The 12,623-nt window shown below is 35.2% G+C and overlaps 2 protein-coding genes across 3 annotated transcripts; both read left to right on the forward strand.

Annotated features, from left to right (window-relative positions):
- Positions 1 to 20: 20 nt before the first annotated feature.
- LOC130415806 (mucin-2-like) lies at positions 21 to 6,071 on the forward strand. Of its 2 annotated transcripts, none has more exons than XM_056741754.1 (9): positions 21 to 150; positions 1,652 to 2,623; positions 3,200 to 3,306; positions 3,734 to 3,831; positions 3,915 to 4,018; positions 4,336 to 4,564; positions 5,089 to 5,495; positions 5,574 to 5,881; positions 5,960 to 6,071. In XM_056741754.1, the coding sequence occupies exons 1-8, from the start codon at positions 117 to 119 to the stop codon at positions 5,870 to 5,872; spliced, it is 2,250 nt and encodes a 749-aa protein (XP_056597732.1). In that variant the 5' UTR covers positions 21 to 116; the 3' UTR covers positions 5,873 to 5,881; positions 5,960 to 6,071. The 2 variants fall into 2 exon arrangements, with proteins under 2 accessions (XP_056597732.1, XP_056597733.1); XM_056741755.1 differs by having other exon boundaries at positions 4,375 to 4,564.
- A 1,259-nt stretch (positions 6,072 to 7,330) lies between these two features.
- Positions 7,331 to 12,245, forward strand: LOC130415281 (uncharacterized). Its single transcript, XM_056740858.1, has 7 exons — positions 7,331 to 7,488; positions 8,401 to 8,506; positions 8,833 to 8,909; positions 9,758 to 9,886; positions 10,002 to 10,097; positions 10,800 to 10,892; positions 11,679 to 12,245. The coding sequence occupies exons 1-7, from the start codon at positions 7,420 to 7,422 to the stop codon at positions 11,751 to 11,753; spliced, it is 645 nt and encodes a 214-aa protein (XP_056596836.1). The 5' UTR covers positions 7,331 to 7,419; the 3' UTR covers positions 11,754 to 12,245.
- The last annotated feature ends 378 nt before the right edge of the window (positions 12,246 to 12,623 follow it).

The following is a 12,623-nucleotide window of genomic DNA, read 5'->3' on the forward strand; positions in this document are numbered from 1 at the left end:
TCTGTGTTGCGCAGCTCGTGCAAATTATCAATCAATACTCATCCTGCTGTTTGCGCTTTACTCAAGCTCACTCATTTCTAGTTTTACGTTACAAAGCTGTTTGCGTGGGCAACAAGATGGCTGAAGATGCCCTGTTTGCCAGTGATTACGGTGGGTAATTTGATGTAAATCAGCTGATTGACTGGTTTTTGGCACCGATAATTGTCTAACGTTAATTGGTCTAATTTCTTCACGAGGATTAAAGGTCTAATGGTTTGATACTTTGGAGGCAGGTTCAGGCTATTGTCTAATTAGTGATGCATGGGCACGTGGAGAAAGTGGTCGGTTTAAAAACCCTCAAGAGTTGTTTCGTAACTGCAATAGGATGCCATGTTAGTTTTCTTAAATAAAAGTTCGGGAATTAAGACAAGTTTTGTTTTATTGTTTCTGCTAATTGTTGGTTGACATGGCTTAAACCCCATTGGAAAACTTTGCTGTTTTATTATAGTCGAAGTAAATTAACCATGCATTTTTGGAAGATTGGTTACCATTTGTATCTGCAAGACATATTTTTGATGGTTTGCTCACCTGCAACAATGTTTCCTGTCGGATGTCGTATATAAACATCTCGAAGATGTCAGTTAGGTGATTTAGAACGTATGTAAAACTACCTTTTCTAAGACTTTTGTCAAATGTGACCCTGGACGACGTTTTAAGGGTCAATTTTTCGAAATTGAGATTTTTACATAATCTGAAAGATGAAAAAATGAGCCTTCTATTGATATATGGTTTGCTAGGATAGGACACTATCTGAAGAACAACTGTTTACAAAGCCGGAATCTTAGGGTGCACAAAAGCTAAATATTGAGAAAATCTCCTATTAAATTGTCAATCTGAGGCACTTTAGAAGGCCATTCACTCACCATAATAAAGGTTTTATACATTTACAGTAGGAAATTTATAAAATATATTCATGGAACATGATCTTAACATCCTAATGATTTTTTGCATTTAAAAAAATCAGTAGTTTTTACCCATACCTTGTATTTTTGGACGATTACTTAAAATGTTCCCGTGCAACATAAGACTGGTTTTCTTGTCCAGGGTCACATGTTTTTTACACAACAGATGTCCTCCAGATCTCTGTGGGCACATATAAAATATTTTAACTTTTTATTATCTGTAAAGAGCCATCCATTGTCTCTGTTTTGTGTTTTTTTTTAAGTATGTTTCATCTAAAAAAAGCTTTTTTTGTCACATAACATCTCTAATCTTAAAAAGAACATGAGTATAGACTGATATATTTGCTGTCTAGACTATCAACAGGGGTTTAGGATATAACCAGATAGTTCAATGTATTGACAATACTGTCACATCCACAATGCTGGAATTGCTCAAATATAAACACAAAATCCTTAATTTTGGTTAGGATTGCTCTTATATGAACTTTTTAGTTAAATTATGAAAAGGATTTTAGAGAGAAAAAACAAAACCCAATAAACCACTGTATATTCAATTTGGTAACGCATCCCATTTTGCAATGCCAAAGCTGATTCGATCGTGAATTGGACTAGAGGAGAGAACTAGATCTTATGAAGTTTATTGATTTGTTATTTTGTCCTTTCACATGCCATTGAGGTATAATTATTTTTCATGCCATTTATATTTAAAGATAATCTGTGTGCTCTGTGTGAGGAGGGAGAAGAACAGAGTGGTTACTCTGGATACGGACACACAGAGCAAGAAGAAGAGAGGAATGGAAACGGTGATGAAGAAGAAAGTGTGAAGGAAGAACTGAAGGACGAGGTGTCACACAAGTTAAAGGCGGACGTTGAGGTAAAAGATGATGACAGACCTGAGGAACACTTGACAATCGAACAAGAATCTGAGGATGGGAAAACAGAGGGCAATGGAGGGGGTGAACATGATGTTGGACCCAAAAACACAGAGAAACACATAAATGAGGATTTCGTTTCAACTTACGAGATGTATAAAAATGAACAAGACTCAAATGAAGATCAGCCTGAATGTTCTGCATTTGGTTTAGAAGATAACGAAACAAAAACTGATGATGATCACGAGACCACCGATTTGGTGGGGGTCCCACCTTTGGAGGAGGAGTGTATCCTGCAGATGGGCCCTAATTGTAACTTAGACCTGGTGATGGTGTGTGAGCCGTCCGTGGCGAGGTGCATGAGCGAAGAACAGTTGTGCCCCCCAAAGTCTTCAAATCTACCCCAGCCCCCTATCGAATCCCCACACATACCTTTAACTATCACGTTACCACCTCAAAATGATACCACATTGCCACTCACTTTTCAGCCCCAGCCAGCACTCCAAGCTCAAGTCCCAACACAGGCTTTATTTGAGGCCCAATGCATGAGGAAACGACCATATGATAGCAGCCCTCTTGTGGAGCCCCAAGCCACGGTGCCATCCACAGGACAGGTGGAGGTGAGGCTGAGGCACGTGTACACCACACGGCGGTACACACGCTTCGCCAGCAGAACGACACCGCTGCTGCCCCTGCAGTCTGTTAGTGGAGAGACCAGCACACATACTTTACCTTCCATCAGCTCTGATGCAGCATTGATGCCTCCAATGATGCCTCCAAAGAAGAAAACACGCACTTTCTACAGCACTGGTAGGTGAATTAATATTTGAGGGATACAAAACATACAAATATATACAGCTGCAGAAAATAAGTGACCTTTCAAAATTTTATTTAATAAGCATTTGTATATGTTCAGTGTCTGTTGAATTTCAACAAAATCAAACCACGAGATATAAAGTCATCCAACAGCAATGTGAAAGACAGCATGACAAGACGCATGAAAACTGTGATGAAAATAGGTTATCACATAAACATATTTTTTTTAACTTTTCCTTAAAACATGTACAAATATTATTGTTGTACTGCTTAAAAGTGAATATGAATTTGAGGTCTGAAAAATCATATTTTCTGTCATTTTGGCCTCTTTCTCCCGTTTTCATTTTCTTTAATTAAGTGCAAATAGAAACAATATATTTTTTTTCAATTTGGGAGATATGTTGTTTGTATTTCACAGAATTGAACAAAAACGTAAAAATCCCTTTTCTTAAACTAATACCTTCTGTAAATTCAGAAAAACTGAAAAAAACTTTTTTGAGCCTATATTTAGGGTCTGTGTTTGTCTATATGTATGTGCATAGTTTAAATTGTTTGTAATTGTGTCTGTAGATCAGTTGATGGAGTTGGAGCGCGTGTTTCAGGACGATCATTATCCTGATGGAGATAAGAGGAAGGAGATCGCAGCCGCTATTGGAGTTACACCACAGAGAATCATGGTGACTGTCCACTTCCATTCATTTATTTCAATCTTCAGTTTTCTTGTGCATTAGTGTGTCATTCTAAAACAACTGTCTTGGACTTCAGAAATGATAATAGAAAGGCCGGGGCATAAAAGGCAGCACAGCTAATATAAAAGTTTCAGATTTATAGACAATTGAACAAAAAACGGTAAAAAAAATGTTAACTTTGTTTGCCAAGCCTGTACATTCCAAAAAATGAATGTTTTTTATTGTTCAGGGTATTTGAAATCTTAATTTACGTACAAAATAATAAATGGATTAAAATAATAATTTTAATCCAGTAGACTCTGATCCCTCGGTTGAAAACCGGTTTCCTAAATATATATATTTAAACGAATGAATTTATCTTCACATCAGATATCACATGCAAGTGTCAATAATGTTCCCATGATGCTTGTTATAGGTGTGGTTTCAGAATCGTCGTGCAAAGTGGAGGAAGACATCAAAGACCACAACAAAAAAGGTTCCTAGTCGAGGTCAACCTTGTATCCAAGTCAACAGGTAAGAAACGTGTAACATTTACTAATATTATATGATCTGATGCATATAATCATTCATATTTTGTGTGTTGGGGGCGGAAATAGGGCACCAATTTTCACAGGTCCTGCTGTTGCACCTCCGCAACCTCAGCCTGGAAACACACTTCCACCCTACAGTACAATCCTGACCAGCTGCACAAGTTCACCAGGTCACACATTTGTACCCACAAGCTATAAGGAAACTATACATTATAACTTGGGTTAATAGTAAATGTACATCAGGACTTAAGCTATTTAATTAACTTATAATTAGGGTTTAAACTTTTTTAAATTACTTTATACATTAAGACTTGAACTCATTCAGCTGTATATTAGGACTCTTTAATTAAATTACACTTAATTTAATGATAATTCAACTATTTAATTAGAACTCAATGAATCTAAACAGTAGGCTGCACTCTTTGCATGTTAAGCAAACCTTATCTTAGTGTGAAACTGTATTTACGATTGTCTGTGCATGCATCAGGTCCATCTTGTGTTGACATGGGACCTTGTGTGTCTCAAGGAGGATTTTTCGAGTACATGCCCCCTCCCATGTACAGCCCTCCTCCGATACGGCGCGCATCTTTGCCTCTCATCACTGCATACAACCCTACATCTCACACTGTGTCTCTGCGACTGGACACACCTGAACACAGCGAGGTCAGCTCGACAGACCCAACGCAACTGGGCCTGCAGACTGATCCCGGGTTGGGGTAAAATTGGGTTATTTGTTTCCTACAGTTCCGTCATTGACCACTAGATGTCAGTGACAAACTTGCATAGTGATTTACTGATGATTTTTGGTTGCAAATTATACTAGAGGCATCATCAATATGTTTAGTTAAAACTTAAGTTTTAATTTTGCTATGGTATGCACAGGTATGAACAAATTTGTTCTTGACAAGTTTTCGAATTTTGTTCATTTTAATTTTGTTTTACTAATAAAATAAAATAATATGAGTGTAGAGAGGAGAGCAACATTTTAGATTTTAAAGCATCATTTTAAATGTGCATTGATATCAAACAATAGTATCATTATGTTTAGTATAACACACGTTTAGTATAAAATCACAAATAATTGCGACATCAGCATATTTTGACAACCCTGACTGAAATAAAACACACTCATTCGATCTCAAATGAGGCAATATATCAGATTTATGTATGGGATTAATCAGAAATAAGACAAAAACACGACTTGTTTATAGTGTAGTGTATTTGTTTCTGATTTTCTCAGATTTGACTATGATGGCTTGAGCTCCTCTATGAAGCTGGACTACATGACCTCTGCCCCTCCAAACAACTCCCTTAATTTCCAACTCAACACATTCCCTCAGCAGTCTAACACTTTATTAACACAGCAAACCAACACACTTCTGTCTCAACAAACAAACACACTGTTACCGCAGCAAACCAGCTGTCTCATACCCCAACAAAACAACACTTTATTGCCCCAGTATTCCCACCTGTCCTATCTCACACCCTCTCCCTACCTCACACCCAACCCCACTGAGGGCAGCAGCGCTTCATACCTTCCCATCACCACAGGCACTAACAATACTCTGCCCGTGTATACCAGCAGTGGGCACGCCTACCTCCAGTCTCAAACTGGCAACCAGATGCTACTGCAGTCAGGAGTTCATGGTAAATAAAAAATATAAGCCCGTACCACACATCAGTGAAGTAAACACCTTTGATAAGTATGCGTATGTTTGTGTGAAGCATTTCAGGCCCACCCTTGGTCCACCGATGTGTACGGTCAATCGGGTCAGTTTACACAGACGTTGTTTCGGCCACAGTTATCATCACAGGGTCATGAGGGCCACTACCACCAGCTGCTACCCCAGCAACATTATGTTCAGCTGCAAGGAGCGCCTCAATCCAGCCTATCCAAAGGCCCCCCTGACCCCTTGCTGCCCAATATCAAGGCAGAATCTGAAGAGACGGGACACAACCAGCCAATCAGAGTCAGCGAAGCAGAGCCCACCTTTCATTGCGATTTCTCACCACTTAACTTCTGATAACAGCAGGTGAGGAGAGATCTCGGTTTCTTTGACTCAGCTTTATTTTTGTTGAACTATTACTGATAAATGTCTGTTGTGTTTCAGGTTACTGACTGCGAAGATGTCCAAGCAATTTTTTTATTTGTTTACATGTTTGTCTTATGTTTTTGCTGTGGCATGGTGGCTCTATTAAAGTGCTCTGTTTTTGAACTCTGAACTTTGCTGGTTGTGTGTGTTATTGTGTGTGTTTGTGTTTGTGTTTTAGTGCTAGATCTGGTTATATTTATTGGAAGTGATGTTTAGAACTTGTTTAGGTGAAGCAAGTAGGATTCACAAATATTTATCTTTGTGAATATATAATATAATATATATATATATATATATATATATGTTAGTAATATCTTTATTAAATCTAAACGAGATACTACCGTTGGCCAAACGGTGACGCTCTTTTACAAGCGTGTTTGCAGAATTCTTTACAACACTTTTTTGAGAAATGTCAAAAAAAAATGTTTAGTAGTTCCTCATTTTTGTTCTCTTTTTATTTGTATTCTCAGCGCATACTTATACTCATCCACTCTAAAGTGTTATTGAACGAGGCCATGACAGATGAGATAGATGAGGTATATTTTCAAGAAATTTAATATTTTTAAAAAGAAAACTTGTTTTGAATAAAACTTTAATAATGAAAACATTCCACAAAATGAAAACATGACACATTGCATGAAAGACAACTTGCACAGTGAAAACCGAAGTCTCGCTCACACACAGATGCATGCTGTGAATGCATGCCTTGCCACTTCCTGTTTCTGGTTGATTTCTGACAGAGTTAGATGTTGTGAGATATATCTAAATGCTTGTTGCATGTTTTGCCTGCTTGACCTTTTGCGAGGAAATAAAATAAAACTTTCTTAGTTTTTACTGAGAAATACGATATACATCTTCATGTTACACATAAGTTTTCACAGTTGACACAATATTATAATAATTGTATATTGTATATCAATATCAGTACCACAATGTGTCACATTTGCTTCAGGCTGCTTTATATTAACACTATATTTATACAAAATACTGAAAGTACAATGGTATTGTCATGTTTGTTTGAGATGCTACTGTGGTGTTTGGATCATACCCTGGTACAACCATTAAGTTTTAGACATGTTTAAGCTTTTTTCTTTAAAGTTCCCGTGAATATCTCATTCAACATTATGGTTTATGTAAACATGACAGCACTTCAGTACCACAAAAGTACTTTCTTAAAGAAACGTGTTGACAAAATCATGTTTAAATTAAATGACTTACTGAGGTAAGTTACAGAATCTTTTTTTATAATTTAACATACATAAAAAACATTTGAAACGGAACAGAGATGTTAAGAAATCTCACTAAAATGAAGATTATCATTGAATCATCAACAAAAAGTTCCCCACAAGTTAAACAGGAAACAAGTCACCACACAGGAACTTACACATGTGTGTACATCATTATCAGGGTGTGTTTGTTGGGTTTTTAAAAGTTCTTTCTGACACTTTCTTTTATCGTTAAAGACTTGGAGGATAAAGATGTCTGGAAAACGTTCCCTGTGCTGCCATGTCACCATAGCAACTCGCACATTTGCAATCTTATATCTGGTAAAATACAGCCTTATTTATATACTTAAATACTTTATCGGCATTTACTTAGAAATGCTGTAGAGCTTTAACAATACTAGAAGCTAGACTGAAGTGTTGAATGTGTGTGTGTGACAGACTTATTGAGCAGAAAATCACTTAATATGCTTTGTGTAGCGTGTGCAATGATGTGTGTAAGCTTGAGCAATGATGTGTGTAAGCTTGAATTTTGGTTATATATCGAGAATTGTTCTAGTCCAATGGTTTTAGTTGTATACAACTACGAATAACTATAAAATTGTTTTGTATGCTGAATAAATAGACTTTATGGGCTTTGTGCTGTAACAGGAAGCCATTTTAAAGGACAGAAGTGACAGTCACTGAGACATTATTTTAATACGGACATTTTTTGCTCTACAAATGTTTGTTGTACAGCACAATCTACCTTTTCTGGACCTAATTATTGTTTTACAACAAATGAAAGATAGGTAACACTAACTTAACACATAAGAACATAAAAAGGTTACTCAGAAACATTTGTATACACCTCTTAAAGTTTTTTAATAGTTCTGAATGTTAAGTACATCTTTATGTGAATGTTTAGCATGAAATGCATTCTATAATCTTTAGCTTTTACGCATAAAAATGTTTACAGGAAACCTTCATTCAACCAGACCATGTGTAAACTGCCATATAGGAATATCTAGTGAAGGGAGGAGGCTGTGTGTATGTTATGTAATTTACACTTTAACAGTTTTTTTCTGAATGAACTGCTGTTTCTGTGTAACATGTTCTGTTGGTGTTGGCTCAGGGAAGAGAGTCCAAACAGTCCGGCTGCCAGAGTACACACAGACCGAGACACACGTTTACCTTTATGAATTCATTCTGTCAGATTCATTCTATCTATGCCCCTGTGTGTGTGCATTTCTTCAGATAGGTAATATGTTGGAACTTGGGGACATCATTCGAAAGGCTTCATGGGAGAAATCTCACAGCATCCCCAATCATGAGATTAAATCTACCCGCTGTGAGCATATCTGTGAGTTCACATCACAACAAACAGTTATTTATTTTGTATGTTTATTTTTACAAGCTTATCAATAAGATACACTTATTTTTTTTAAATGTAAAAAGTTTAAAACATCACCAATGCATCTTAATCGATTTTTCCATTTGCTTAGAACAATTAACACAATGTTTTAAAAATAAAAATGATTAAGACATGACATGCAAGGACATAAAAATCTCTCTTCCACTTTCTTTCTCTCTTGTTCTTTTTTTGTCTCTCTCTATTTCTCTCTCTCTCTCTCTCTCTGTTTCTCTCTTTCTCTCTCTCTCTCTCTCTCTCTCTCTCTCTCTTTACAGTTGATATTAGCACAAACATTTTGATGCTGGTTCTGATGTCGATCTCTTGTGTATTTGTTCTGTTCTCTCAACGCAAGGTAACTGTGGCCTAAAATGTTTCTGCATAATACAAAATGAATCCATAAAACAAATATTTTTATAAATAAAAAGCCATTTGATCTATAGGAAAATAAATGCATAGCAGTTTAATAAAACACAAATATTATTTATAATATTTAAAATTTATATTGATCAATTTACGGTTAGGAATATAAATGTACATATTAAGTAAAACTATTGATGATTGTTTTTGTAGTACAGAGGCTTATACGACACTACTTTTTAAAATTTCATAAACAGTTATCAAATAAATGTATGATTATTTACATTAAAGATTTATAATTTATTTATGGATTTTAATAACAAAAAAATGTGGTCATTGTGCTATTTGTATGCATGCTCACTTTATTTAAAACATTTATTTTCAAATAGATCTCTCTGGTTTCTTTTTTATTGGTGAATTTATCTGTGCTACTCAACACAAGCATAAATACAGAATTTGTATTGAAACCGCGATCTGTGTGATGAAACCTTTTGACTTAGTCTAGACGGATTTTGTTTTATTGGATGTGTGCATATTCGCGTGAGGGTGTGCATAAGGAGATTGTAAGTGTGTAAGTCATCTCTGCGACTTTAGATATAAACCCGGCAGCCGACCAATATTTATCTAGCTTCCAGAAAGAGAGCTTGTCTCAATATTTATGTATGTGGTAAAATACAGAATCCTGAGGCTCTTTCCAAACGACACATTTCAAATCTGTGTAGGCTTTAATAGTTTGTTGTTCTTATTTTTTTGTTAATTGAATATGTGAAACAGAGTGTATACCAAAGAAAAAGAATTATATTATAAATTGCTCAAAATGTTGTCTGTTTATGTCTATATAAGGGGCCCATGTTTCTGCTGCCTTTTGTGATGCTGGTGTTTATGGATTTGGGAGTGAGTTTTCTGTCCCTGTTTAATGGTGCCTGGGGACTACCAGGGACCCCCAAATACAAAGACGTCCTGCAAGCTGCAGTAAGAAAAACATAACCTACACTTCAACAATTTTTTTTGTGGATAATTCAGTAAGATTTCACTTCATCAATCCAATTCTGTTCACTTAATGTGTGTATTTGTGTGTCTACCACAGAAATATTACAAAGGAGTTAATAGACTGGATGAGGAAGAATTGGGCCAGTTCACCATGGGATACACAGTTTTCTATATTTTTAACATATTGCTGAAGGTATAATATCACATGTGTGTCTGCTTTGTATATAAATATCCACAAAGTGTAGGGTCTCTCAGGATATTAAAAACCTTTTGAGCTGAATACATAAGTCTAAATGTTTAAAGTTAGTATTTGTAAGAAAAAAAGTATAACTGTTCCAACATTTTAATTTATTTCATTAAACTGATTAGCTTTTCTATATGGGCGAATTATAATGAATAATGAAGAAAATACTAAAAAAATAGCAACCAATAAGAATTAAGAAAAGTATCCCAGAGAGATACGTTGAAGATGCTAAAATATAACAGATTCGATTTACTTTGGATTTTCTTTGTCACAACATAAAATAATAACCTAGGCGTTATTCCATAGTTCTGTTCAAATACATTTTATTCCAAAATATGCAAAAAATATATAGAACAAATATAGAATTAATAAGTGACCCTTAACTTTTGAACGGAAGTGTATGTGTTTGTGTGTGACCTTGACACTTTGGTTAACCAAAACATAACTGCAAAAAAGTGAAGTTAGTTTCCTGATGTAGAAAAGCAATGTATAGAGCCAGTCATAAAGTGGCTTCTGTCTTTTTTATAAAAAAAAAGGTAAAGAGAAATTCAGCTGCCTTCCACAAGGTTGTTTCGTTTGTTTATAAGAACCTACAGTATTTTGGTTTGTGCATTTGGGGTTTTTATTTGTGTCTCTGTGTTTTCTGTGTAGGTGTATGTCCTTCAAGTGTCAATAAGATGTTTCTATGCCCTGATGGGAGAAAGAGCTCCTGGCATGCAGGTTGACACTGAAAATACTGTGACAGTAAGTGCATTTATAACAGAGTTTGTTTTGGTGTCATACGATACAGCAATATTAATATTATGGACTACGGTGGAATTTGACAGATTCCAAACAGCTGCCAGTTCCATTCTGCTGACATATTTTTACATGCTGTTATTTTTTATTGTAAAAATGTTAGTTATTTTTAAACAAAATACAATCGAAATACAAAGTGTTCAATGTGAAAATATGGAAAGACACATTTATGTTAAAGAAAAAGGGCACGATTCATTATAAACACACGTGCACAAACACACACACACACACTATAAATACTAATAAATGCTTTAAAAACTGTTGTTCAGTGTCATTCATGCATTAAAGGAACAGTTCACCCAAAAATCTAAGTAAACATTTTTGCTTTTACTCACTTTTAAGTTCTGATGATCACAAAATAAGTCATTTGAAGAATATAGAAAACCAAAGCACTTTTGACTACCATTGTAACTCTTCCTACTGTTCGTCAATCGTGGCCAAGAACTGTTTGATTACAAGTATTCAGGAGAACAAAGAAATGTATACAGATTTTGAACAATTCCAGGGTAAATTATGACAAATTAATTTTTTTTGTGAACTGTCCCTTAATGATAATAAATGAGACCTTATTGTGAAGTGTTCATATATTTATTAATTAAAATACACACACATATATATATATATATATATATATATATATATATTAACACTTTTACATAAATTACATAAATTACTGTCCACTATCATGATTAAAAAATTTAAATAAACATCTGTTGTTTCTTTGACTTACAGGTGAAGCTACCTTCCTATGATGAAGCTCTCACAATGAAAAATGAAGGAGTACCCCCCAGCTATCAAGAGCTATGAAATTTAAAAAAGCTAGACAGCTATGAGCACAATTTCACACGCATGCCAATAACCATACGCTAAACATGCATTCCAATACTTGTTACCAAATAACGATTAACATGTTTTTTACTATAGTGTGTCTTTTACTGGTAGGTGGCCCAAGCTTGGTGAAAGGAGTTTGGCGTTTGAACTGTAATGGTTTTATAATACATCACAAAAACTGGTCAAAAAACTGGAATTTAACTTGTTTTTATTTTTCAAGACTGTAAAATTGTAACGTGAGCTTTATCTTGTCACAGCCAAAAGTATATATATTTTCACGGGTCTTAAAATTGATGGCTTAATATAATGTCTTATGAAATTGAAAAATAGAAGCCTATTTTGCTTAATGATATATACATTAAAACATTTTTGCAATTGTTTTATGTTTTCAAAGATGCTGTTCTCCAGAACATTGCAATATGCTACAGTGTGGTAGATGAAATAAAAAACTCCAAACTTCTAAAATTATTCTTGTGAAAGATGTTGGCACATGGTGGTACAGAGGATTATTTTTGTAGGTGGGCAATGGATGGATGCAGGATGCTAAACTGTAATCGCGGTGTTATGCAATGTATAAACAAACACACACCTCATTTACATAGACAAACAGGGAACTACCAGAAAAGTTGTGTTCCTGAGCCCTTTACAAACAGCTCTAAAGGATAAGCTCACCCCAAAATGTAAACTGTCATCCTTTACTCTGTCAACCTGTGTGATTTGTTATTCTTTAAGACACAAGCAAAACTTTCAAGAATTGTGATGGTGGCTATTTTCAGTATAATAATGACTGGCGTTCAATACCATAAATATGATAAAACCAGTCCAAACACATCTACACACTCAATT

This window comes from Triplophysa dalaica, chromosome 25 (assembly GCF_015846415.1).
Source record: "Triplophysa dalaica isolate WHDGS20190420 chromosome 25, ASM1584641v1, whole genome shotgun sequence".
Classification (NCBI taxonomy): domain Eukaryota; kingdom Metazoa; phylum Chordata; class Actinopteri; order Cypriniformes; family Nemacheilidae; genus Triplophysa; species Triplophysa dalaica.